The 26750-nt window shown below is 56.9% G+C and overlaps 1 protein-coding gene across 2 annotated transcripts in view; it reads left to right on the forward strand.

The window, feature by feature from the left end:
• The first annotated feature begins 3267 nt into the window (after window positions 1-3267).
• The window catches only part of AXIN1 (axin 1), a 30598-nt gene continuing 7115 nt past the window's right edge, over window positions 3268-26750 (forward strand). For both annotated transcript variants that reach the window (XM_040973655.1, XM_040973656.1), the window contains exons 1-5: window positions 3268-3302; window positions 7028-7982; window positions 20145-20285; window positions 23157-23253; window positions 24993-25130. In XM_040973655.1, the coding sequence (XP_040829589.1) occupies window positions 7108-7982; window positions 20145-20285; window positions 23157-23253; window positions 24993-25130 (1251 nt within the window). In that variant the 5' untranslated portion in view covers window positions 3268-3302; window positions 7028-7107. The remainder of the gene's footprint in view (window positions 3303-7027; window positions 7983-20144; window positions 20286-23156; window positions 23254-24992; window positions 25131-26750) is intronic.

A 26750-nucleotide genomic window follows, 5' to 3' on the forward strand; every position in this document is an offset into this window, starting at 1 on the left:
TACATTATGACCCCCACTGACCATGAGCCCGAGAAGGATTTCTGGAGGCCTTAGAGGCTTGGCTGGTGTGGCAGGCGTGTCCTGAGGGTCCAAAGCCTCTGGCGCCTCAATTGTTGGGTTATTAGTGAACTCCAAGGAGCAAATCTTTTAATCCGCTGTGGCTAATCCAGTACACTTTTGTCTGCATGGCCAACTCCGTGGCGACAAAGCAGCCAGAGAGATGCTCAGGACAGGGCTGTGGCAGCCCCCAGCTCCTAGCAGCCAAGAGAGACATCTTGGGACAGCAGGGGATGGCACTCAGTCGCCAAAAAGTCAGGGGACCTGACTTTTTGTGGCAAGCTCCCAGGGCCTGGAGAAGCCTTTTGGGAAGGGCATTGCAGCAAGCCGACAGTAGGGGTCAGGTGTGCCCCTGTGTCAGAGCGGCCTGAGGCTTTGGGTGAGGACACTGCAGTTGGTTGTTTCTGGAAGCCAGGCTGAGCGCCACCCTCCTCTGACTCATGCCAGGCTTGCCGTGTTAGGTGAGGCCAGCGGACGTCTGGTACCCTGACTTGGTATTCTGCCTGACAGGAGCCGTAGCACCCAGACACAGGCTGACATGCACCTTCAGGGAGATGGGTGCTGGGGTGGCAGAAGAGGGGTGTCTGGACCTGGCACCCCCACCCTCATTTGCCATTCTCTGCCCTCCTAGGCCTCAGATGGGCAGCGTGGTAGGGACTCCACAGCAGAGGGTGGAGAGGCAGGCCTGGGCCTCCTGTGCCTACACCCTGTACCTGCCAACCCAGCTGCTGGCCGGAGGGAAGCAGGGTACAGTGTGTGGGGAACAGGGAATGTGGCTCTGGAAGTTACCCCACCTTGGGAGGTCCACGCTGCACTGACCCCTGAAGGCCCAAAGCCATTGCCTGCCAGGGCCTGCGCCTCTCTGAGCGGCAGTGTGTGTCCCCACGTAACGTTCGTGGTGTCTTGGGGCAGGACACTCAGTTCTGTCCCCTCTAGAAGCAGCTTCCACACTAGGCACACACTCGCCTTCTGGCTGTCCTGTGCCCCCCCCTCCCGCCCTTGCTGGTTTCATCCTGGCCTCCAGAGAGAACGCCATTCCCGGCTTCAGGTTGTGGTTGCATGCAGAGAACGCCTCCCTCCTCCTGGGGCAGCAGAGTGCTGCTGTGTCCCCAGGCTTGGAGCCTTCCTCCACCTCTCCCCAGGCTGGCCTCTCAGCGAGGTGTCCCTGCACCCACTCCGGCCTGCTTGGACAATCCTATCCCCACAGATCCACCCCTGGACCCCTACCAGCAGGGTTGCTGTAGTCCCCTCTGCTTTCTGACTTCCTTCCTGTCCCTGCAGGGCAGGGGTCCCGAACAGCCAGAGGCCCAAGGGCCCTGTTCCGGGGCCAGGGCTTGCAGACACCCATCAGCACGGGCCAGGAGGAAGATGGCCGCGGACAGAACACCAGGTGGCTGGCCTGGCTGCAGCAGCCCTGCACAAGTAAGGCGAGCGTGGGGTGGGTGGGGTTGCCGGTCCAGAGGCCCTGTGGTCTGCTCAGCCCGGCCAGGCTGCCCTCATCTGATGGATACCCTGCTGTGTCCTGCCTCCCGTCCAGTCCAGCACCCCAGCAGAACGGGGTGCGACACCTGCCACCAGGCAGCAGTGGGATTCATGTTGGCTCAGCTTTGCTAAGGCTGGTGACACCAGGACATGGGCCAGGTCTCCAGCAGCCTGGAATGCAGCAAGTCTGGCACAGAGCACACACAGGCAAGGGTTGAGAAGTCTCTGTAGCATGCTTGCCCCAGGCAGCACACATGCTGGGGCAGCTTGGAGGGAGCCCTGAGCTAGCAGTCGTGCCCTGTGGGCCATGAGCTTGGAAGGCCTGGGAGTGCACTGGATGTGACCTGGGGGTGTGAGGCTGGGATGCTCCGTGTGGCAGAGGCAGGTTGTTGTCCCACGCGCCAGTGGGGAGGCAGTGAGCAGGTGCCTACAGAGCTGAGGCTGTGGCCTCTGAGAAGGTGCCTAGCCCCAAATGTTCTGCAAAGGTTCGGATTCTGGAACCGTTGAGGGCCATGGTGCTGGCATGAAATTCTCAGGGGCAGCCATTCCTGGTATGCACAGCCTTCTCAGGGAGCTGTTGGTGATGGGCCTGTGACCGGGAGTGTGGCCTCATGTCCCTCGGCTGGTGGGCAGGTGACCAGGAGTGTGGCCTCGTGTCCCTAGGCTGGTGGGCAGGTGCCTTGCATTGAGCTGACAAGCCATGCATGGTCTGCCCAGCAAAGACTGTTGTGCAATGGCAACTATACGTCCTGGCTCTCAGGATGGCCTCGGTGAGCTGTACCCTGACAGCAGCAGCGTCAAGGACAGTCCCTTGAGGGTTCCCCAGGGGGCAGGGGGAATTGTGGTTAGGGGACTGCCCAGGGAGCTCCCGGTAGGCTCCAGAGGCTCCAGGCCACAGCTCGTGAGGATGTGGCTCCTGGTGCAGCCAGGGCATCCACAGGGGTCATTGTGGGGCCAAGGAGCGTGGAATCTGGCTCAGCTCAGCGTCCTGGTCAGCTGAGGGGCAGCACTCACCGAGGGAGAAAAACGTGGCAGGGGAGGGCAGGCTGTGACCAGGTCGGATGGGCGGTCCACTGGCTGCCATTCCCCTGGGTGACTGCTTACCACAGGGCGCCGGTCCGGGAGAGGGGCCCACGCTGGACTAGGAGGCGTTGCCCGAGGCTTCTGGCCCGACGTGGGCCGTCATCTAGGGGCCAGCCGCCGCCGGGGCGCACAGCCCGCTGCACCCCTGTGCGGCGCTGCCGCAGCTCCTGCACCCGCGCCCGTCAGCCCCGCCCCTCGGCCGAACACGGCGCCTCGGCTCCGCCCTGCTCCGCCCCCGATCGCCCAGGCTCCGCCCTCCAGCGCGCCTCAGGTCCGCGCTCCGCAGACTCCGCCCCTCCTCAGGCTCCGTTCTCACGGGGCCCCGGGTCGGAGCCCTCCAGGCCCCGCCCCGCGTCCCGGCCCCGCCCCCGCACTTCCGGGCGGCGCCGGCGGGGGCGCTCGGGCCTGGGCTTCGGTGCTCTGGGCTCGGGCTCCCGGCTCCCGGCCGCTCTCCCGCCGCCGCCCCTGGAGCGGGCCGGAGGAGGCGGGCCGGAGCCGCGTCCCGCCGAGCGGGCGGCCGGGCCTCGGCGGCGCGCCCGCGGCCTGCCTCGCGTCCTTTTCTGGCCGCCGAGCTGCGATGGGGGCCGCCTCGGGCCGCGCCCCCGCCGGGTCCCTCCCGCCCCGCCGCCGCTGAGCGCATGGGCCGAGCCGGGCCCGGGGCCGAGCCGCCGCCGCGCGCGGTGAGTAGGACTGGCGGCGGCGCCGAGGGAGCGGGCCTGCACCCCGCAGCCGTCCATTGTAGGCCGCGCCAGGCCGGCCGGGTGGCCCGGACGTGGGACCCGGAAGAAGGACGCAGGGGCAAGGGTGTGAGGAGAGAACGCGGGGTCCCGGGGTGTGGGTGTGAGGAGGGAACGCGGGGTACCGGAGTGTGAGGAGAGAACGCGGGGTCCCGGAGTGTGAGGAGAGAACGCGGGGTCCCGGAGTGTGGGCGTGAGGAGGGAACGCGGGGTCCCGGGGTGTGAGGAGGGAACGCGGGGTCCCGGGGTGTGAGGAGGGAACGCGGGGTCCCGGGGTGTGAGGAGGGAACGCGGGGTCCCGGGGTGTGGGTGTGAGGAGGGAACGCGGGGTCCCGGGGTGTGAGGAGGGAACGCGGGGTCCCGGGGTGTGAGGAGGGAACGCGGGGTCCCAGGGTGTGGGTGACGGGAGAATGTGGGGTCCCGGGTGTGGGTGTGAGGGGAGAATGTGGGGTCCCGGCGCGTGAGGTATGAGGGGGGAACGCGGGGTCCCCGGGTGTGTGGGGAGGGAACGCTGGTCCCAGTGGTGAGGAGAGAATTGTGGGGGTGCCCAAAGATGAGTCGAGAAGGCAAAGGGGTCCCAGAGGTGAGGGGAGGGGGTGAAGGGGTCCTAGGGCTTAGGCTGGGAGGAGAGGGCAGAGGGCGTGCCTGGGTGTGAGCACGGGAGGCAGGGAAGTGGGCAGGTTCCCAGGGTGTGCGGGCTGTGTGCAGGCCCAGCCCTAGAAGAGTGTATTTCGGGGTGTGAGGGGAGGCCCTTGCCTGAGGCCTTGGGCAGGTATGCAGGTGGGAGCTCGGCCTGCCAGGGAGGGCTGCTGCGGAGGCCGGCCAAGGCAGGTGCCCCAGGCGTGGGTGTGGGCAGGAGTGGAAGGCAGGGAGCCCAGGGTTGCTGCTGCGCACGTGCTCGCTTCCTGTGGGACGTGACCTGTGGGTCTGTGGGGGCTTTCTAGGTGTGGGTGGGCTGCACGGGAGTGGCTGCATCCAGACAGTATGTGCAGGGATCCTGTGGGAAAGATGGGAATGAGTGAGTCTGAAGCCCGAGGAGGGGTGCCTGGTGGCTGTCCTGAAGTCCAGGGCGTGCGTCCTGTCCTGGGTGCGGTTTCAGGCTCTGTCGCCCTCTGAGAGCTCAGGTTTGCAACCCTCCTGAGCCCTAGTCCCTGTGAAGGGCTGCAGCTGTGTCTGCCTGCTGTGCAGCCATCTCCGCTTCCTCAGGACACGTCCCAGGCCCCTGGACCGCAGGCCCTGGATGGGGAGTCTGCGTTCTCAGCCACATCCCCCAGCATAGCCAGGCTCGCTTGCAGTTCTAAGAATGCCCGTTCACAGACCAGGATGGGAAAGCACACGAGTATTGCCGTGTTTCTGCCAGAGGGTGTTGTCTTGGATTTCTGGGAGGCTGGGGAAACGTGGGTGACGGGTGTAGGCTGGTGTGAAGCAGCAGCGTGCCCCCTCAGGCATTGAGAGTGGAAAGTGTCAGTGGTGTGCCGCTCCCCCCACGTTTCATTTATGGGGAAGGCTCCCAAGTGTGAGCGTTGAGCTGGCTGCCATATTCCCAGGCTATGTTCCTGGTGGTGATGAGAGGGGATTTTAAATACAATGTCAGCCTTGGAGATGGCTTTTATGGAGTTGCTTTATTGACGGTGGTTCCAGGCTGTGGGCTGGATTTGGTCCTTGTGGGCATCTGTCTCAAACTTGGAATTAATGTAACTGCTTCGTGTATGTGGAATGTGTGTGGTTCCCTGTGTGGCCCAGGTGTTTCCAGGGGTTCATGTGGTTTCAGGACACCCAGGGTCTTATCTCTGTTGATGGCTAAATGTAGATGTGAATTTCCTATTGACCTCTGCAAAGCAGCTCCCAGGGACTGGCATGGGCAGGGCTACCCCTGAATTACGGTGCTCCGTTTGAAAGAGCCTCAGTTGATGATCAAGGGGCTGCTGCTTGAACTTACTGCTTTTCCTGTGTGCAAACACTTGGATTCCCATTGGTGAATTAAATATTTATTGCCAGATGTGTGCTAAGCAGAGGTCCTGCTGCAACATTGATGTACTAGAAAGCGACAATAAGTGCCTCCTGCTTGGACACTACCCGTGTCCAGTAGCTCAGGTGCTTCTTAAGGCTAGAGCGCTACATGATCTTTAAGGATCAGGTAGAGGCCTGCTCTTCTCTGGTTCCAACCTGGATGGGAGGGCATCAGATGGCAAGGAGCGGAATGGGGCTGCCGGCGCCCTGTGTAGATGGGGCATAAGGATCTGGCTGCTTTTGATGTGCCCTTGAGCAGTAGGGTGCCACAGCCCCTGGGGCCTGACCTTCAGACCGGCTGTACCTGCTGTGACTAAGGAGAGCCCCCCAGTGGGTTTCTGGAAGTCATTAGTTGCGGAAATGTCACTGAGGCACCTCTGTCAGCCGCTGCGTGTGTGTTCCATGTGGGGATGTAGGGGGCAGGGATGGCCCCGCAGTGTGAGGGTGTAGGGATCAGGGATGGCCCTGCAGTGTAGGGGTGGAGGGGCCAGGGATGGCCCCGCAGTGTGAGGGGTGGAGGGGCCAGGGATGGCTGTGCAGTGTGTGCAGTGTGGGGGTATAGGGACCAGGGATATCCCTGCAGTGTAAGGCTGTAGGGGGCAGGATGGCCCCACAGTGTGTGCAGTGTAGGAGTGGAGGGACAGAGATGAGCCACAGCGTGGTGTGCTGGTGCTCTGGGTTGTTGAGGACCGAGGTGTTTGCTGTTGATGAGCTTGGTGAAGGCTGCCCTACAGCACTGGTCAGGCTGGGCCAGGCTGGGCTGGGTTGCTGTGTGTGAGGTGTTGCCAAGCACGTGGTCTCTGGGCTGGTGGAGTCCTTGTTCAGGACAGCCTTGGTGCATAGCACCCAGCACCTGAAGGTCTTCTCTTCCATGAGGGCTTGTGGTTTGGTCAGTTGCCGTGTGTCACATGATTCCTTAGCAGAAAGATATATTTATATGTTAATTTTATTGTTTGCAAAACCTTTTCTGATCTTCAGAGGGTGCTTTCTGAGCAGGCGTCTGACCTGCTTGCTACTCTGGCTGTTGCTGCCAGTGGCCTGCCACGCGCATCCTGGAGGTGGCCAGGGTGGTCTCTGGCTGCGTCTCCCTTGGTCCCCCTCGGGTGGGCATTTGTCTGCCTCCTGCTATCTCTGGGACGAACTTCTGCTGCCAGTTGGCCGTGTGCAGAGCTGAGTAACCTTGTAGGGTTGCCTGTGGCAAGCTGCCGATGGCCTCTGTGTGTGGGTGCTACTGAAGGCTGCTCAGGTGGTCAGTTGTACGTGTGGCAAGGTCTCCCACTTGACAGAAAACTGACAGAAAATTGTGGCATGGGGACGGGGGACCTGGAGGAGACCTCCCTGCCTGAGGGTTTTCATGAGTCACCCACGCTGATAGGGCTGGAACTGCAAGCTTCCTGCCCCTGGACCCCGTCCTTGGCTGGCTGCAGAGTGATAGGCACAGGGAGTGGCTCCCCCTGTGTCTTGGGGACCCCTCACTGTGAGACCCCTGCAGTTGTGCCTTTTATAGGGGTTGTTGGCATGTGGAGCAAATCTCATGTAGAGACTGACTGTTTCAAGGCACATCCAGGCTGTGGCCCTGAGCGGGCGAGTGGGTGGGCAGGCAGGCGGGTGCCTGGAGCCCCCGGTCCTAACCCTTGTCCTCTTGATGGTTTCAACAGGACAACCTGACACACGGAGCTGTAAGTACTGATGTGTTAGGGTGCATCGCTCCCTGTCCCTTGCCGCACAGAGTCTCAAAATGAGTGTCCAGGAACAGGGCTTCCCCTTGGACCTCGGCACAAGCTTTACCGAAGACGCCCCCCGGCCTCCGGTGCCTGGTGAGGAGGGAGAGCTGGTGTCCACAGACCCAAGGCCTGGCAGCCACGGCTTCTGCTCCGGGAAAGGTGCTGGTGTTAGAGGGGAGACCTCGACGGCCACCCCAAGGCGCTCGGACCTGGACTTGGGGTATGAGCCCGAGGGCAGCGCATCCCCCACCCCACCATACCTGAAGTGGGCTGAGTCCCTGCACTCGCTGCTCGATGACCAGGATGGGATCAGCCTGTTCCGGACTTTCCTTAGGCGTGAGGGCTGTGCCGACCTGCTGGACTTCTGGTTCGCCTGCAGCGGCTTCAGGAAACTGGAGCCCTGTGATGCAAACGAAGAGAAGAGGCTGAAGCTAGCCAGGGCCATCTACCGCAGGTACATCCTGGACACCAGTGGTGTCGTGTCCCGGCAAACTAAGCCGGCCACCAAGAGCTTCATAAAAGACTGCATCATGAAGCAGCAGATCGACCCTGCCACGTTTGATCAAGCCCAGACCGAAATCCAGTCCACCATGGAGGAGAACACCTATCCTTCGTTCCTCAAGTCTGACATCTACCTGGAGTACACGCGGACAGGCTCGGAGAGCCCGAAGGCTTGCAGTGAGCAGAGCTCGGGGTCAGGGGCAGGCAAGGGCGTCTCTGGGTACCTGCCCACCCTGAATGAAGACGAGGAGTGGCAGTGTGAGCACGGCACTGAGGCGGAGGCTGGGGACCCCGCTCCTGCCAGCAGGCTCACCCAGAAGCTGCTGCTGGAGACAGCGGCCCCCCGGGCTGCCTCCGGTCGGCGCTACAGCGAAGGCCGCGAGTTCAGGTGAGTCAGCACAAGGTGACTGCCTGGGTCTCCCTCGGGCACCTGGAGAAGGAGCGAGGCATAGGTGTTGGTGATGTGTGATGCTTCCCCGTGTCCAAGTGGAGCTTCTTAAGGTGTCTAATGTTGGCTGAGAATTGGGGCTGTGGAAGTCATTAGGAACACTGGGATCTTGGGGGTCCTTCGGACAGGTGTGGTCGAACCCACCAGGCCTGTGCACCTGTGTGTCCAGGGCATGGAGTCATCTGCTGGAGTGGAAACTTCATGTTTAGGAAGAGGAGCGGACGTACTGACGTGCAGTTCCCTTCCAGGATCCTTCTAGAAGCTGAGAAACGATGCAGGAGACCTTGGTGGGTGGCAGGTTGTTGGAGCACTTTGAAGATTTATTTATTTTTGTTAGAAAGACAGATTTACGGAGAGAAGGAGAGACAAAGAAAAAGATCTTCCGTCTGCTGGTTCACTAAATGGCTACACCGGCCAGAGCTGAGCTGATCCAAGGCCAGCAGCCAGGAGCCTCTCTGGGGTCTCCAGGTGGGTGCAGGGTCCAAGTCCTTGGGCAGTCTTCATCCTCAACTGCTTTCCCAGGCCACAAGCAGGGAGCTGGATGGGAAGTGGAGCAACCAGGACACAAATTTGCACTCATATGGGATCCCGGTGCATTTAAGATGAGGATTTAGCCATTGTGTGTCGTGCTGGGCCCTCATTGGAGCACTCTGACAACTTACTGTCACTGTGCATGGGGTCCCAGGACCAGATAACTCTTCCTGCCAGCTAAGTGTGCTGGAATGGCTGGCAGGGGCGTTTTCATGAAGTGCAGGGTTTTCTGGCTATCTACTGTGGTCACCCATGGATGTCCTGGCTGTCTGCTGTGTGTTACAGTTTTGGAACTGGTGTCCTTTTATTCTCCATAATCTCTCTGTTTATTGGAAGTTATTTGGTTACCGCTCACATGTATTCCACTGGAGTCGTTGGCTTCCAGAACTTGCAAAGTTTGGCGTGTGTGTGTGTATGTGTCCCCTGGTGATTTCATCAAGAGTCTGAGGATGTGTTCGCTTGTGGAGACTGTCCTGTGCTGTCGCCATGCACTCGGAGATCCCTTCAAGCTCACCGCAGCAGAGCAGTTGGCTACTTGCTAAAAAATGCAGCAAGTTTGGGTGTTTTAGTAGGCCTGCCTGCATTGTGGTGTAACAGGTTAAGCCAGTTCAGGTTCTGCTTTCCATCTAGCCCCGTGCTAATGCACCTGGGAGATGGGGGCAGATGGCTCAAGGACTTGGGCCCTGCCCCCCTGTGGGAGTCCTGGCTCCTGGCTTCAGCTCAGCCCAGCCCTGGCTGCTGAGGCCCTTTGCCCAGTGCCTCTGCAATGGAAGATCTCTTTCTTTCCCTCCCTTCTCTGTTTCCCTCTGTCTTCTGTTTAGGGGAACCAGGATTGAAGCCAGGGTGCCCTGATGTGGGTTGCAGGTGTCTGTTTCCTTGGGTCGTGGTCTGCTGCTTTCCCCATGCCACTGTCAGGAAGATGGATTAGAAGTGGCTCCTGTGAGATGTCAGCGTCACAGGTGGTGCCTCAACTCTCTATGCCACGCTACTGGCCCCATGAAGAATACATCTTTTTCTTAAATGGAATTATGAAGGAATTTAATTCCTCACAATGCATTTATTTATTTATTTATTAAGTATTTATTTGTTTTTATTGCAAAATAGGGTAAGCAGAGGAGAGACAGAGAAGATCTTTCGTTTGATGATTCACTCCCCAAGCAGTCTCAACGGCTGTAGCTGAGCCGATCCAAAGTCAGGAGCCAGGAATCTCCTCCAGGTCTCCCAGGCGGGTGCAGGGTCCCAAGGCTTTGGGCCGTATTGCTTTCGCAGGCCACAAGCAGGGAGCTGGATGGGAAGTGGAGCTGCCAGGATTAGAACCGGCGCCCATGTGGGATCCTGGTGCATGCAAGGTGAAAAATTAGCCACTAGACTACCATGCTGGTGCAATTAATGTATTTTTTGAAAGTTATATGTTTGAGAGAGAGTCAGGATTCTTGTTTCTGGCAGCTCATCCCTCACGTGCCTGCAGTTGTTGGACTGGCTAGTTAAAAATGAAAACAAAAACAGAATGGCATCAGCCTAGCCTGATGGCTGAGTGGCTAAATCTTCACTGTATACGTCAGAATCCCATATGGGTGCCAGTTTGTGTCTCAGCTGCTCCACTTCTCATCCAGCTCCCTGCTTGTGGTCTGGGAAAGCAGTCGAGGACAGTCCAGAGTTTTGGGACCCTGCACCTGCATGGGAGACCTGGAGGAAGTTCCTGGTTCCTGGCTTCGGACTGGCACAGCACCAGCCATTGTGGTTACTTGGGGAGTGAATCATTGGACGGAAGATCTTCCCCTCTGTCTCTTCTCTCTGTATATCTGACTTTGCAATAAAAATAAATAAATCTTTAAAAAAGAAAAAAAAGCAGTGGGGATCACTGGGTCCCTCCAGAGTGCCGAGAGACTGGTCAGAATGCTGTGATGGAGGGGCCCAAGGAACCTGTCGAATTTTGGCATCACTGCCCTGGTGAACAGATGGCTTTGTTCCTGCCTTTTGGTAAAAACATTCCTTGGCTAGGGGTGCTCTGTTCCCAGGTTGCTCAGGAAAAGCTGGGTTTATCTCCTGATGGAGTATTTAATGAACTGCTTCAGGGTCTGGGTTCCATTTGCTTCCAGTTTCCTTTGAAATCTGGCTCCTGTATGTAGCTTCTCTGTGCAAAGTTCACACCCATCAATCAGAAAGTGTTCCAGGGGCTGGCATTGTGGTACAGTAGGTAAAGCTGCCGCCTGCGACCCTGGCATCCCACATATATCCTGGCTCCTCCACTCCCCATCCAGCTGTCTGCTATTGGCCTGGGATCAGCAGAGGGTGGCCCAAGTGCTTGGGCCCTGCACCCACGTAGCAGACTCGGATGGAGCTCCTGGGTTTGGCTTGGCCCAGCACTGGCTGTGGAGGTCACCTGGGAAGTGAGCCAGCGGGTGCAGAAGTCTGTGTGTCAGTCTCTTCATTTACCTGTGACTCTTGACTTGAAAGCTTGCTGCACTTTAACTCTTCGGTGGCTGTGTGCTGGCTGAGCCAGCTATTCCATCTGTGTGGGGGCAGCCGTGGTCTGTGTGGCTGAGCAGCGTTGACACAGTCAGGGCTTTGTAAGATGGTTGATGTGGACTGCACCTTCAGCATCCTCTGCCTCCCTTTGTGAAACCAGTTTCCCTTTTGTAAACTGCTGTTTGCTTCAGGGTGTTGTTCGCATAGACTTTCCTGCCAGACCCCAGCACAGAGTGTGTGCTCTGCAGTGCAGCAGAGTCCATGTTGTCCTCACTGAGGTTCCTTTCAAACTGGTGTCTGTCATGCCTCCAAGGGAACCTTCTTTTTTGTTCTTGTTGTTTTTTAAAGATTTATTTATTTATTCTTTATTGGAAAGTCAGATATATATAGAGAGAGGAGGAGAGACAGAGAGGAAGATCTCTCCAATGATTCACTCCCCAAGTGACCGCAACGGCCAGAGCTGTGCTGATCCGAAGCCAGGAGCCAGAAACTTCTTCCAGGTCTCCCATGCGGACTCAGGGTCCCAAGGCTTTGGGCCATCCTCGACTGCTTTCCCAGATCACAAGCAGGGAGCTGGATGGGAAATGAGGGTGCCAGGACATGAACCAGCACTCATGTGGGATCCCAGTGCATGCACAGTGAGGATTTAGCCGCTAGGCTACTGTGCCAGGCCTGGTGCAGAATTTTTAAAATCTGTGTAGTTGGGCCGGGCAGCATGGCCTAGTGGCTAAAGTCCTCGCCTTGAACACACCGGGATCCCATATGGGCGCCGGTTCTAATTCCTGCAGCTCCACTTCCCATCCAGCTCCCTGCTTGTGGCCTGGGAAAGCAGTCGAGGATGGCCCAAGGCCGTGGGACCCTGCACCCCTGTGGGAGACCTGGAAGAAGTTCCTGGTTCCCGGCTTTCGGTGAAGCACCGGCCATTGTGGCCACTTGTGGAGTGGATTGTTGGATGGATGGAAGATCTTCCTCTCTGTCTCTCCTCCTCTCTGTGTATCTGATTTTGTAATAACAATAAATAAATCTTTAAAAAAAACCTGTGTGATTTTCTCATAATATTTTTGTGAATTTGTGGATTTGAAACATTTTGAAATAAGCATTTGTGATGCCTGCCAGTTTCTTTGCCAAGACTGCCCTGGCTCTGTGGCTCTATATGAATTTTAGCATCGTGTTTTCTATTGAGGACAGCAAGCTGCAATCCAAAGTTACAGGAGAGCTTGGGGGTGATCGGCAGGCATGAGTCTGCCCAAGTCTGGCTCAGCCATCGCTGCTGTTGGCAGGACAGGAGGGCCGGCTGCACTTGGTTTATGCTAGCTGTGAACAGGTGTGCATGGCCACACAATCCACACTACAGAGCAGCACGCCCGGGGAAGGCACAGTGTCCACACCACAGGACGGCACGCCCAGGGGAAGGCGCAGTGTCCACACTGCAGAGCAGCACGCCCAGGGAAGGCACAGTGTCCACACTATAGGACAGCATGCCCAGGGGAAGGCACAGTGTCCACACTGCAGGACAGCATACCCAGGGGAGGGTAGTACAGTGTCTACACCACAGAGCACAGAAATTTCAACTGGGTCTCCCATGTGGGTTCATGATCCCAAGACTTTGGGCCGTCCTCCACTGCTGTCCACAAACAGGGAGCTGGATGGGAAGTGGAGCATCTGGTCATGAGCTGTATCCATATGGGATGTAGGTATACCATAACACTGGTCCCTTAGCAGTTGACTGCCTGCAGTTATGGCCTGAGGGCTACTGACTTTGTAGTACATGATGGCTGTGGGCTTGGTCATTGGGTCCATAATAGAACCCAGGCTCCGTGCAGTGTGGTGTGACCCCAGGCAGGTGGTGCACTCAGCATTTCTTCTGGGGCCATGTGGTCTCGGGAGCAGGTGCAGATTTGCAGTCTACCAGGAGGTTGTTGCTGGTGGGCACACACAGGGACCATTGCTTGCCCTGTCCTCTCTGCATGGTCTCTGGTCGACCTTGCTTGAAGGAAGAGCCTGTACCCACCTCTCAGTGCCTGTGGCTTTCCTCAGCGGCGTCCCTCAGTCCTTTGCATTTTATCTGCTTCATTCTCCAGCTGTGTGCAGAACCACTGTGACTCCTGGTTCCCCCTGATGGGAGTCAGTTACCAGGGTGTGCATTAGCAGGAAACTGGACCTGGGTGGGACATCCCACATAGTGGCGTAGCTTGCTCCAGACCCCTCACTGGATGTTGCTGGAATCTGCTGACAAGTCCCTTATCTTGGGTGCTTTCCTTCATTGGGTCTGTGATCACCCTGGCCCGTTTCTGTCTCCTGGTTCTCTCTGTTCCATATGGTTGATTCTGGGCATGAGTGGGGAGCTCTGTGTAGGTTTGGCTGTTCAGCCTCTTCACTGTGGACTGTGAAGAGTGGACTGTGTACTGTGAACCCACCTGCCCTCCTCCTTGGAGGAGGTGAGGACTGTGTGAGCACTGCCATGGGGCAGGAGACACATGCCTGAAGCCCAGCCATGTCCTCAGCTTGGCCTTCTGGGACGCCACCTAAACCGTTTCCTGGGTGCCAAAGCGCCTTCCTTGGAAGTGGGCCTGAATTGGAGGTGGGAACATGATTGTGGCTTCCCTCCCATCTGCCGTCAGCTGTGGGTCCAGGCTTGCGTAGTGGCCAGGGTGTGGACTGCTTTGGCTGCCCTAGACCCACCTGCCCTCCTCGTGAGGGGAAGATCGTTCTGGCTGTGTGGTCTGAGGGCTGGTGCTTTCCATGACTGTCTGCTCCAGGGACTGTGTCCTGAGTTGGGCCTGGGGGACTGAGCTGGCTGAGACCCACGTGTGTCCGTACAGGTTTCTGCCCAGTTCTCACATGGTCCTGTTGTGTGGGTGAGGACCTGAGGCTCCAGATGCTGTGTGCTAACTCCTGGCTGTTGCCCCGGCCCTCAGCACCTAGGTCAGAAGGCCGGAGCTTAGCTTCTGAAGTCCATAAGAGCAGTGGCTGCCGGCACAGCTCCAGCCTGTGGGCTGCTTGGAGGCTGCTCCTGGTGGGTGCTACTCCGTAGTCCACAGACCCCAGCCTCTTGGCTCAGGGATGGTACTGAATCTTTCACCTTGGACTCTCACTGCCATGAGTTCACTGGGCAGGTGCATGCTGCCCCATGCTGGACTGTAGGCCAGGCACCATAGTGACTGGTCAGCCATCTGGGCTGAGCAGCGTCTGTCCTGTTGAACACTCAGAGGAGAGACCCCTGTGGCTCTCAGAGTGGCTGGACTGCTCTGTCAGCGGGTGCCCATGGCCTCCCACTACCTGGAGAGCCGTCTCCCTCCTCTGAGCATGAGGCTGAGGGGTGTAGGCAGGTCAGGGTTTGAGGCTGTTTGCTCGTGGTGCTTCCAGTGACCAAAGGCCGCCCAGCTGGGCAGCTTGCTTCTCATCCAAGGAGACTGCTGCTATCCTTGAGTGCCCCTAACTGTGCTCTAGTCTGGTGTTCATGAGAAAGGCCTGAAGTCTCTTGCCTTTAGCAGTCTGTTAAGGGAAGTGGTGGGATAGCTATAGATCCCTAAGGAGTAGCGTTTTCTCATCCTCCAGTGTGGAGTCCGTGGCCCTGTGCCGAGCGCTGCTGCTGCCTCCTGCCCTGTAGGAGCTGTCACTGGGTGTTACTCCTGACAATGAGCTGAGGTGGTCAAGCACCCACCTGGGTACAGGTAGTGTCTGAGAAGCCCTAGAGGACGTGCTATGTGGGCAGGGACAGAGCAGGTATGGACTGCAGGGAGGCCGAGACAAGCACATGGTGATGAGTCAGCGAGGGACAGGTTGGCCAAAGGTGACCAGATGTGAGTCTCCTGACGTGTTTGCTGGGGACGTGTTTGTGGGTGGAGCAGGATCACCAGAGGGCAGGGCAGGGCCACCAGCATGTAGCTAGGGTGTCACACTCTTGAGCTGAAGGCCTTCCTTGGTGGACAGGTGGATTGCAGGGTACTCCATGGCCTGCGGACACTTCTGAGTGATGACCACATGGACAGGAGGGCTGACTCTGAAAGTACTGTGAACCCAACGCTCAAACTGTCACCTCTTCCTTCTAGTCAGGAGGTGTGGGACTGGGTGTCTTCACCAGATGGCCCTTGTCCCCAAGGAGATGTGATTGTCAGAGGGCTCTTCCTGGGTGGAACTCTGGGAGTTTTGCTGTGAGATAGAAACTGAGTTCAGAGGCAAGAGCAGACTGTATGCCGACTGCTGTCGGCCCCCAGCCCCGGAGCAGGGTGCTTGCTGGCTATTGTGGGGACCCCAGCCCTGGAGCAGGGTGCTGGCTGCTGTCGGGCACTACATGTGGTATTAGCCAATAGGATTGAGACATTGGGGTGTGTTCTGCGGTGAGCATCAGCTGACACTGCCTGGTAGGCCTTCCTGTCATATTTAATTTTTATTTTCAAGACTTATTTAAAAGGTAGATTTACAGAGAGGAGATACAGAGAAAAAGATCTGTCTGCTGGTTCCCTCTCCAAGTGGCTAGAACAGCAGGCGCTAAGCTGAGCTGAAGCCAGGAGCCAAGAGCTTCGTCTGGGTCTCTCGAGTGGGTGCAGGGTCCAAAAACTATGGTCCGTATTCTGTTTCCAGGCCAAAAGTAGGGAAGTGAAGCAGCCGACACGAACCGGTGCGCATTTGGGATCCCAGCACATGTAGTGCAAGGAGTTAACCACTGGGTCATCATGCCAGGCCCAGCAGGCTATTTGTTTTTTTTTTTTTTAATATTTATTTATTTTTTATTACAAAGTCAGATACACAGAGAGGAGGAGAGACAGAGAGGAAGATCTTCCATCCATCCAACAATTCACTCCACAAGTGGCCACAATGGCCGGTGCTTCACTGAAAGCTGGGAACCAGGAACTTCTTCCAGGTCTCCCACGTGGGTGCAGGGTCCCACGGCCTTGGGCCATCCTCGACTGCTTTCCCAGGCCACAAGCAGGGAGCTGGATGGGAAGTGGAGCTGCCGGGATTAGAACTGGCGCCCATATGGGATCCCGGTGTGTTCAAGGCGAGGACTTTAGCCGCTAGGCCACGGCGCTGGGCCCTGGCAGGCTGTGTTTTTAAGGTGCTGAGTGTTTTCTGGTCCTGCATGGCTGCCTTTTTGTGTAGAGCCTCCTGTCCCTAGCCTTCATGTCCATCAGGCCAGTCCGTTGACACCTGCTGAGGAAGTGGGGCCCTGCACCCCCTTGCTGCTCTCCTGTGCTGACCCCCGCTCAGCTGGCCATTTGGGGCATTTTGCCTTAGGGCTGGTTTCCTAGTGACTTTGTGCAGAGTGCCTCTGTTGGCAGTAGCAGATGGGAAGGGCTCAGTGGGACATGATGACAAACCACAGCGTTACAGCATCCCAGCTGCTCATGAGTCCCCAAAGTGGGGTCTGAGCAGATCTGCCCACCTGTCAGGACATCCAACCTGAAGCCAACCAGCTGCCCTGCAAAACTTAGTTGAGCCAAGCTCTGGCTGCCACTGGCTTCCAAGACCCATTTGCACAATGGGGCTCTGAGGCTGGGAGTGGATGGTGCTGGTGTGTGGAGTTTGTGGTGTGAGCTGGGGGAGAGGTCTGGGAGCTGCCCTGCACTCAGGGGTGTGCCCTCTGCTGGTGGCTCTGGTGAATTGCATGCCTGGAAATGGCCGGCTCCCAGCAACACAGTGGCTTTGTTGGAGGGAAGCCGTCCTCACTTGTATCTGCATTCCAGGCAAGCCAGCCTGTCCGTCCGCGCAGTCGGAGCTGCTGGCAGTCTGAACTTCACAGTCACCCCTACCTGTGGGCAGCTGTGGGAACTAATGAGGGCCGAGATGTCTGTGCCCCCAGCAGAGCTCCTCAAGTTGACTGAACTGGCTCCTCCTCTCAGCTGCTTGTGCCTTGTGGACCCTGCAAACAGTGGTTCTTGCCCCCACATATGAGGTCGGAGTTCCCAGCTCCTATCTGGGGCCTGATCCAGGTCCAATCACTGGGCACCCCCTTGAGCCATATGAATTCCAGCAGGAGAGTTCTAGGATGGTACTTCAGTGACTCATCTTGGGAGCACAATCCTGAGGCTTCTGCAGGATATTATGCATGACTGCAGGATTCCTTCTGGGAATGTCAGAGGAGCATGTGGCCATGAACATGCTGTGGTCTGTCTTCCACTCACCCGTGGAAGCATGTGATGGCTGTTACAGATGAAGTTACTATCAGATTTGTTTGCTTGTTGATTTTATTTGAAAGTTAGAGAAGCACTTATATTCAAAGAGAGCACCCGTCCCCTGGCTTCCCCCAGGTACCATAGGGCCAGGGCTAGGCTCCACTGAGCTGGGACCCTAGAACTTGGTCAGGTCTCCCACAAGGGTATTGGGGATTCTCCCCAGGGGGAGTGGAGCCAGGACTGGAACCAAGAAGATGTGAAAGACTTGCCCCTTGTGTGTGTGTTATGTGAACTCATGCTTTGCACTTTCCGGGATCTGTGTTGGAGAATGTTAGCTAGGCTGAGGCAGCAGCTGCCTGTGTGTTTTTTGTTTTTTTTTTTTAAACAAACTTTTCCAGAGTGGTTTTCATGTTGTATATCCCATTGATTGTGGCAGGAGTGAGCCAGTTTTCCCACATTCTGCCAGCACTTTGCGGTTTTCTTTTTCACTTTGGACTTGGTCAGCTTTGTAGTTGTGCACTAGTGGGTCAAAGACTCATCGTACTGCAGATGGTTTGTGTGCTTATTGCCATTTGAGAAAGTGGAAGCAGCAGGTGACACACATAGACTCCCCTTGAGCATGTCTCTGTGAAGTATGCCCCAGTAGAATCTGGAATTTTCAATTAAATGCTCAATTTTACTCATTTTTTTATTTATTTGAAAGGAGGAGACAGAGAGAGATCTCCCATTATTAATTCATTAACTTCCCAAAAGCCCACAGTAGCTAAGGCTGGGCCAGCCTGACGCTGGGAACCAGAAGCTCCACCCGCATGCCCCAGGCGGGCAGGAGCCAGTGTTCGCTGCCTTCCAGGTACATTAGCAGGGAGCTGGAGTTGCAGACCAGCGTCAGGGTCCCACAACCTCTCTTCTATTCAGCCTCCTGCTTGCAGCCTGGGAAAGCAGTAGAGGACGGTGGCCCAGCACCTTGGGACCCTGCAGCCGCATGGGAGACCAGAAAGAATCTCCTGGCTTCGGGTCGTCTTAGCTCTGTCCATTGCAGTCACCTGGGGAATGAACCAGTGGGCGATGGTTCCTCTCTCTCTTTTCCTCCCTGCTGCCTTCATTCTGTATAATGCTGCCTTTTGCATAAGAGTAAGTCTTTGAAGTAAAAATATGAGTGTCTTTGGAAAATAATATTCTGTGATACATAAAGAATGTAAAGTTGCAGGGTAATAGCCGTTTCCCTGCTGAGGAGGAGATGCAGATTACACACAGGGCCTGGTGGGTAGATGGCTTCTCAGGGCAACTGCCTGGCCCTCTGAAGGGTTGCTGGCTGGGTGGTGTGGTGGTGACAGCCTTTGGATGTCGCGGAGTGTTTTTTCCCTTGTAAGAGACCCTGAGCAGGGTTTTGGTCCCACACTGCAGCCTCTGGGCATTCTTCTATGGGCGTCCGAAACCCTAGCACCAGATCTATTCTTATGAAAGACCCTGCTTCTGTGTAGTGCAGCCACATGCTTCCAAGGACCAAGGCCAGGAGCCACCCTGCAAGGGCTTGAGCACCCATGGGGAGATGGCCCTGCCTGCCAGCATACGGAACAGGCTGCCTACGTACCCTCCGGGGGCGGGGGAGCTGACATTTGTGCATGCCCATTCCATCTAGTAAAAGGATTTTTTCTTGTGTGGAAGGAGTCAAGGCATTCTAGAAGGTTCTCTTCCACAGGTGGATGTATCTGTAAGAGGCCCTGTTAGGCAGGCCAGGTGTAGGTGTTGCCTGGGAGTCAGTCATCCCACCTGTCGTGCCTGGCTTCACTCCAGCACCTTGTCGCGTGCTAGTGGACAGCCCGGGACGGCCCTCAGACCATATCCCTGGATGGACCACCTGACCATCGAAGGCATTTAAGGAGTGAGCCAATGGGTGGAAGATATTCTCTGTCTCTCTCTTCCTCTCCTTCTCATCACTCAAATAAAAATGAGTAAATAAACATTTTTAAAAAGATTTATTTATTTTTATTGGAAAGGCAGATATAAAGAGAGGAAGATCTTCTGTCTGATGATTCACTCCCCAAGTGACCGCATTGGCCGGTGCTATGCCATTCCGAAGCCAGGAGCCAGGAACTTCTTCCAGTTCTCCCACGCAGGTGCAGGGTCCCGAGGTCTTGGGCTGTCCTCTACTGCTTTCCCAGGCCACAGGCAGGGAGCTAGATGGGAAGTGGAGCTGCTGGGATTAGAACCGGTGCTCATATGGGATCCCGACGAGGACCTCAGCCACTAGGTGACTGTGCTGCAGGACATTTTATGTAATCAAGAGTGAGGAAGAGAATGGCCTGCTTTTGTGAGATACACCAAAAAAAATGTAAAGAAGAAGAAAGATTGAGGAATCTAACAAACCTGACATGCAGCTGAAATCACCATCAACAAAAAGTTTAGGAAAGATGCTTGTGGCGTACATGACTAGTGACTAATAGCAGGAATATTTAAGGACTGAGTCACTGAGACCTGGTCCTGCCCAGTGTGGCAGTGATGGTTCAGTGGCTACGTTGCGCCCAGGGGGGCAGTGGTGGTGAGAGGAGTGATGAGTTCTCACCACCCACTTGGATCACGTTCTGGGCTGCTGGCAAGTGGTGTGAATGGAGGAGATGTGACTGACAAGTCCTGATACTGTCCCCCAGCTGGTCAGGGAGAGGGCCCCAAGTGGGCTGGGGTCTCTATGGGCCATGTGAAGGCGGAGCTGGATCCAGGAGCCACTCCCTCTTGTGCCAGATGCCAGGCGATTGGGGCCTAGAAACCGGAGGCAAGCTGGCATCTGCTGTGGCGCTCACTTGGACCCTGTGTTTGCTGTCGCAAAGTCTGGTTTCACGTCCCAGCCAGTAGTAGGTAATGGGTGGACATGTTTCTCCTCCGCCTGTCTCAGATCTGAGAGTTGGTGGGGCAAGGTGCTGACGGTGGCTTCCTAACACTCCAATGTGCAGATTCTGAAACGGTCATTCACATGTCCTTCTGTTTGTAGATATGGGTCCTGGCGGGAGCCTGTCAATCCCTACTACGTCAACTCCGGCTATGCTGTGGCCCCTGTCACCAGCGCCAATGACAGCGAGCAGCAGAGCCTGTCCAGCGATGCTGACACCCTTTCCCTCACAGACAGCAGCGTGTAAGTCCTGCCCCTGCTGGGGACAGTCTCCCGGGTCACCTGAAAAGGCTCCCTGTCCTGCCTGGACACAGTGCCGGAAAGGTGGCCTCCCCTTGCAGCCCTGTGTCTGGGCACCCTGTTCTGCGCTTGTTGCTGGTCACGGGCTGGAGCCGCCACGTCAGGCAGTGTGGGGACTGCGCAGAGGAGGCCATGGCAGCTGTGCTGAGCTGAGCCCTGTCCAGGGCCTGCTGCTTCAGGGAGCCCTGCAGCCATTGAAGCAGTGGTGCTCTTTCTCCCCCTCTTCCTCCTCCAGCTCCAGGGAAGCCCTTCACAGCATGTTCTATGCTGGCGTTACAGATAGGTCGTGTGAACCCTGGCTACAGGGCCTGCTGACTGTGTGGCCTCCTGGGCTCCTGTTTTCCCTGTAACCTGCTTAGCCTCTGCCAGAGCTGGGAGCTAAATGCAGGGTCCCCGGATTTCCCCTGCAGTGTCAGAAGAAGCCCTGGGCATCCCCGTGGTTCTTGTCCCTGGGACTCCTGCCCTGCCTGCTGGTCTCTTATATTGTGTAAGAAGGAAACAGCCATGTATTCCGTAGGAGGATCCCACTCATCATTTTGTGAATTAATTTTTATTTATTTGCGAAACACAGAGAGAGCTCTGACAGGCTGGCTCAGTCTCCCTATAGACCCACAGTGACCAAGGCCAAAGCTAGGGATGCGGTTCCTGGACCGTTGCTGTTGCCCCAAGCTGGCCCAAGAAGGGCCATATGGGAGCAGAGCATCCTGTGCTTGTGCAGAGCTGCCCTTTCTGCTGGCCTGTCCTGAATATTGTCCCAGCCCCAGGTCTGCATGAGCAGGGCAGCTGCCGGGGGGCGCGGCGCTCCTTGTCTGAACCTTCAGCCTAGCTCTGTGTGTGATGTTCTGTCCATGTGAAACTTTGGGCTCTAGTGCTGCTCTGTATGTGGTGGGCATCAGGCTTTCTGAGGTGCCTGTGCTGAGTCAGGTGTGGTGCAAGCAGCGCTGCAGGCTGACCGCTCCCTAGCGTCTGCCCTCCTCTCCTGCTCTGGGAGGAGGTGTCTGCCCACAGCTCTCGTGAGAAGGGGCTGCTGATGCTCCTGATGTGCTCCAGGGGCCAGAGTGTGAGTGTCAGGGTTAGGGGGAGGTTCTGCTGGAGTGTGTGCCGTGGCAGCTGCATGCCTTAGAGACTGGGAGGAGAGCAGTCACGCCTGTGCTGAGGACCATCTAGGACTCACCTGCTCTTCTCTCCTCTTCCTGTTCCCTACCTGGGTCCTGCTGCTGTCCTGGAGACAGCTCAGGGCTCTCACAGCCTTGCAGGGAGCTCCAGGGCATGTGACTTGAAACAAAACAAAGATGTGTTTATTTATTGGAAAGAGAGAGAGGGAGAGAGAGAAAGAAGGGATGACCAGAGAGAGATCTTCATTCGCTGGGTCAGAACCTCTTCTGGATCTCCTCCGCGGTCACAGGGTTCCCCACTGCCTCCCCAGAGGTATCAACAGGGAGCCAGCTCGGAAGTGGAGCCACTGCTCCTATGGGATGCTGGCATTGCACACAGTGGTAACCTGTGCCACAGCACTGGCCCCAAGATGTGTGATTTTTTTAAATATGTATTTACTTATTTATTTATATTGGATAGTCAGATATACTAAGAGGAGGAGACACAGAGGAAGATCTTCCATCTGCTGGTACACTCCCCAAGTGGCCACAACGGTTGGAGCTGAGCACCTCTGAAGCCAAGAGCTAGGAGCTTCCTCTGGGTCTCCCATACGGGCGCAGGGTCCCGAGGCTTTGGGCCATCCTCAACTGCTTTCCCAGGCCACAAGCAGGATGGGAAGTGGGGCTGCTACGATACGAATTGGCACCCATATGTGATGCCTGCGCTTGTCAGGTGAGGACTTTAGCCACTAGGCTACTGTGTTGGGCCCCGTGTGTGATTTTTTAAAAAAGTGATTAGTGCCTTACCCTGCCAGCTGGAAGCTGTTCTCCTTGGCCCAGGCACATCAGTGACGAGGGCTGGGTGATGCCTCTGGGTGTTCCTGAATCTGAGTAGCTTGGTGGTGTGTGCCCGGGGCAGAGGTGGACACTCACTGCACAGCAGCCATGTGCTGGGGAAGACTGACCCTAGGATAGGCGCATCACCTGTTGGTAAACCCCTAGCGTGTCCAGGTCCAAGACCTGGCTTTGGCCACAGTTTTTGTAGTGTTTGCAGAGAAAACCTGTAGTTAGCAGGTATCTTTCTCTGTCTCTCACGTAACTATGGAAAATATGAGGAGAAAGAAACAACCCATGTCCTGTCACTGTTGGTGTCGCATGCAGCCTGGGTGGCCCGAGCCAGGCCCTCACCCGTGGCTCTGGCCCTGCTGGGTCCCGGAGCTATCGTCTCCCCAGAGTAGCTTTTGCCTGCACCTGTGGGGAGTCGGGTGAATGTGGCGTCCGTCCTCAGGCCCAGTACACTGTCACTCGTGTTCCTCATGCCCTTCCTTCCTCTTTGTGCTTGTTTCCATTTGACTTGAAGGCAGGGAGACGCAGGTCTCTTTCCCGTGCTGTCTGCTGGGGACCTGCCCCTCAGAGAACTCTTCCTCTGTCAGAGGCATCTCCAGTCAGCTGTAGCACACCACGTGTGGCTTGTGTGAGGCCGTACTTAGCTGTGTGACCTGCAGAAGCAGGCCTTGGGCTGCCACTTGCTGAGCTGTTTTGAGTGCAGGCTAGCAGAGCTCAGTGAAGTCAGGGGGCCACAAGTGCACATGTGGGTTCCCTGGGCTTTGCCATCCAGTGAGTGTAGGCACATGCGTATTGTCACCTGCCAGCTGACAGGCCTGGGAGCCTGTGGAACCTTATTTCAACTGAGTTCATGGCTCCTCTTTGTCCCATATAGGGATGGAATCCCGCCTTACAGGACGCGCAAGCAACACCGCCGAGAGGTGCAGGAGAACGTGCAGGTCAACGGGCGGGTGCCCCTACCTCACATCCCTGTGAGTACATCCCTGAGCCCACAGCACCCCCCAGGCCTGAGCCCACAGCACCCCCAGACCTGAGCCCACAGCACCCCACAGACCTGAGCCCACAGCACCCCCCAGGCCTGAGCCCACAGCACCCCCCAGGCCTGAGCCCACAGCACCCCCCAGGCCTGAGCCCACAGCTCCCCCCCAGGCCTGAGCCCACAGCACCCCCAGGCCTGAGCCCACAGCACCCCCAGACCTGAGCCCACAGCACCCCACAGACCTGAGCCCACAGCACCCCCCAGACCTGAGCCCACAGCACCCCCAGACCTGAGCCCACAGCACCCCACAGACCTGAGCCCACAGCATGGCCCCCAGGCCTGAGCCCACAGCACAGCCCCCGCAGGACAGCCCCTTTCCTTCTCACACACAGGGTGTGGGCAGTGAGGAAGACACTTTCCTGGCTTCCTGGGAAAATGGCTTCTGGAGGTGTTGGAATGTGACTCAGGTGACACCTGTACTGCAAGCCCCAGTTAGGGCCAGCAGGACAGCCCAGGTGGCAGAGCGCCCTCTGCAGGGTCGTGGGAGGTGTCCTGGGGCGCTCTTCCACTGTGGCTTCCTGCTGACTAAAGCCATGTACTTCTCAGAGCAGAACTGCTCCAAGTATCCATCACACTTGGCATCCATGTCCTATGCAGGTGCTTGCCCCGTCTTACCCCTGTTGTGCTGCTCTGGTCAAGGCAAGGTTGGAGGTTGTGGCTGAGCTGTGGGAGTCAGCACATGACCTCCTAAAAAAATTTATTTACTTATTTGAAAGCCAGAGAGTGGGCACAGTATGGTAGTCTAGTGGCTCAAATCCTTGCCTTGCAAGTGCCGGGATCCCATATGGCACCAGTTTGTGTTCCGGCAGCCCTGTTTCCCATCCAGCTCCCTGTTTGTGGCTTGGGAAAGCAGTGCAGACCAGCTCAAAGCCTTGGGACCCTTCACCGAGAGGAGGCTCTAGGCTTTGGATCAGCACAGCTCTAGCTGTTGCGGCTGCTTGGGGAGTACAGCATTGGACAGAAAATCTTCCTCTCTGTCTCTCCTCCTCTCTGTATATCTGACTTTGTAATAAAAAATTAATTAATTAATTAAAAAAAAAAAAACAATCTCCATCTCCTGCAGTGACTGGGCTGGGCACGGCCAGCGCTTGGAGCCCCGGGTGCAGGTACAATGAGTTTGAGCATTAGCAGAGAGCTCGGTCACAAGTGGAGCAGTTGGGGCTTGAACTCACAGAGCCCATGTGGGATGCTGATGCTGATGCTGATGCTGATGCTGATGCTGCAGGTCATGGCTTAACCCACTGCACTACCACGTCATCCCAAATAGATCTTAGAAACAAAGTGTTGTGGCATGGAGGGTTAAGCCATGGCTAGCACCGCTGGCATTCTGTAGGAGTACTGGTTTGAGTTCTGGCTGCTGCACTTGTCCAGCTGCCCACTGCTCGGTCCGTGTAAGCGTCAGATGATGGCGCACATGGGCCTGCCTCCACCTGTGAGAGCCACGGGGACCTGTGGGCGGCTCCTTAGCGTCGGTCAGCCCCAGTGCGGGCATTGGGGAAGTGAGCCAGCACATGGCAAGTCTTTCTGCCCTTTTGTCTTGGTGACCCTGACTTTCAAATAGATAAATCAATCTTTTTTAGAAAATGCAACGTAGGTTTTGTGTGCTCCTGCCCCTAGGGCCTTTGGGGCGAGGGCATAAGCAGTCCCATCTGATAGGTTGTGTTCCTCCAGCGCACCTACCGCATGCCAAAGGAGATCCGTGTGGAGCCTCACAAGTTTGCCCAGGAGCTCATCCACCGCCTGGAGGCCGTGCAGCGCACGCGGGAGGCTGAGGAGAAGCTGGAGGAGCGGCTGAAGCGCGTCCGCATGGTGGGTGGCCCGTCTCTCGGCTCTGTCCGTACCTGGGCCGGGTCCCTGGACCCTGGGTCAGTGGCCGCGCCCAGGAGGAGATCCAGGGCTGAGGAGTGCAGCTCCCTGCGGTGTCCCTCCCTTGTGAGTGTCCCCAGGGACTCGGGAGCTGTCAGGTGGCTGTGCTCTGCGTGGGGAAGCTGCTTCCCTCCATGCACACTGGTTCACATGGACTGCAGTAGGCAGGCACAGGGGTTCCTGTCAGTGCAGAGCTCTCCATCCTCTCCACAGTGTGACGTGAACATGTGTGTGCCAACTTAGGAAGCCCCAGATGTGTGTCTCTCTCAGGACTACCTTGCCTCTTGAGGTGCTGGAGACCCTTAGGTGGCTGCTGCTCTTCTCCTTGTCTGTTCCCTGGGTCCCAGGGCCTTCCGCTAAGGGAGCAGCCAGATGGGGCAGCTGTCCAGGGAGGAGTCTGCATGAACATGTGCCTTCTCCATCCTCACTGGGGAATCAGACAGGCAGTGTGCCCATACCTCCAGCCCCAGCAGCTGAGACACACACTGGGTGCAGGGTGGCCTCACATGGGCACTAGGCTCCACCTGGGCTCCCAGGGATTCCTCTCAGAGATCTTGCCCACAGGCACCTGTGAGCCACCATTCGGCAGCTTCCTCGGGCAGGAGTGCGGCTTCCACCCTGTCCAGGGTGCCGTGGTGGCCCCGGGTGTTGTGTACTGGACAAGCCAGGCAGGCTGCAGGAGTGAAGGACTTGGTAAGTGCCTGCTGAGGCCAGCCTGGCAGGACCTGTGGGTGTGGAAAGGGAGAGCCGTGGTGTGAGCGTCCCCACTGATGTGTCCAGGCACAGGGTGTACCAGGAGGTGTTCAACTCTGTGTCCTGGTTCACATGTGCTGCAGGGCCTTGCGGGCCTTACTTTCCTGAGGGGCCGGTAACTGCACATGCAGGGAGTCGGACAGGAGTCAACGCCTTGCTGTAGGGATCTGTGCCGTGAGGGCTGTGCTGTGCCTTCCCCTGGGAGTACTGTGTTCCAGGTTTAGTAGCTGGTTCTTGTTAGCATTGATGTGTTTTGTCTATTTGTAAAATCAGTTACAAAAAAAGGAAGAGAGGGAGGCAGATCTTCCATCCCTGGTTTCATCCCCACATGGCTACACTGGAGTCAGGAGCTTCTCCCTGGTCTCCCACATGGACGCCGGGGCCCACACACTTGAGTCATGTTCTGCTGCCTTCCCAGACACTTTAGCAGGGAGCTATTCAAAAGTGGAGCAGCAGGGACTGAAGCCAGCACCTGTGTGGGATCGCAGGCAGTAGCCTTGCTTGCCATGCCACCACTGAGGCCCAAGTGTATATGTTTTTACTTTTTCTTTTTTAAGACTTATTTATTTTATTGGAAAGTCAGATATAAAGAGAGGAGGAGAGGAGACAGAGAGGAAGATCTTCCATCCGATGATTCACTCCTCCAGTGAGTGCAAAGGCCGATGCTATGCCAGTCCGAAGCCAGGATCCAGGAACTTCTTCCGGGTCTCCCATGTGAGTGCAGGGTCCCAAGGCTTTGGGCTGGTCTGCACTGCTTTCCCCAGCCACAAGCAGGGAGCTGGATGGGAAACAGGGCTGCCGGGACACGAA

This window comes from Ochotona curzoniae, unplaced genomic scaffold (genome assembly GCF_017591425.1).
Source record: "Ochotona curzoniae isolate NIBS_2020 unplaced genomic scaffold, NIBS_Ocur_1.0 contig_2321, whole genome shotgun sequence".
NCBI classification, from domain to species: domain Eukaryota; kingdom Metazoa; phylum Chordata; class Mammalia; order Lagomorpha; family Ochotonidae; genus Ochotona; species Ochotona curzoniae.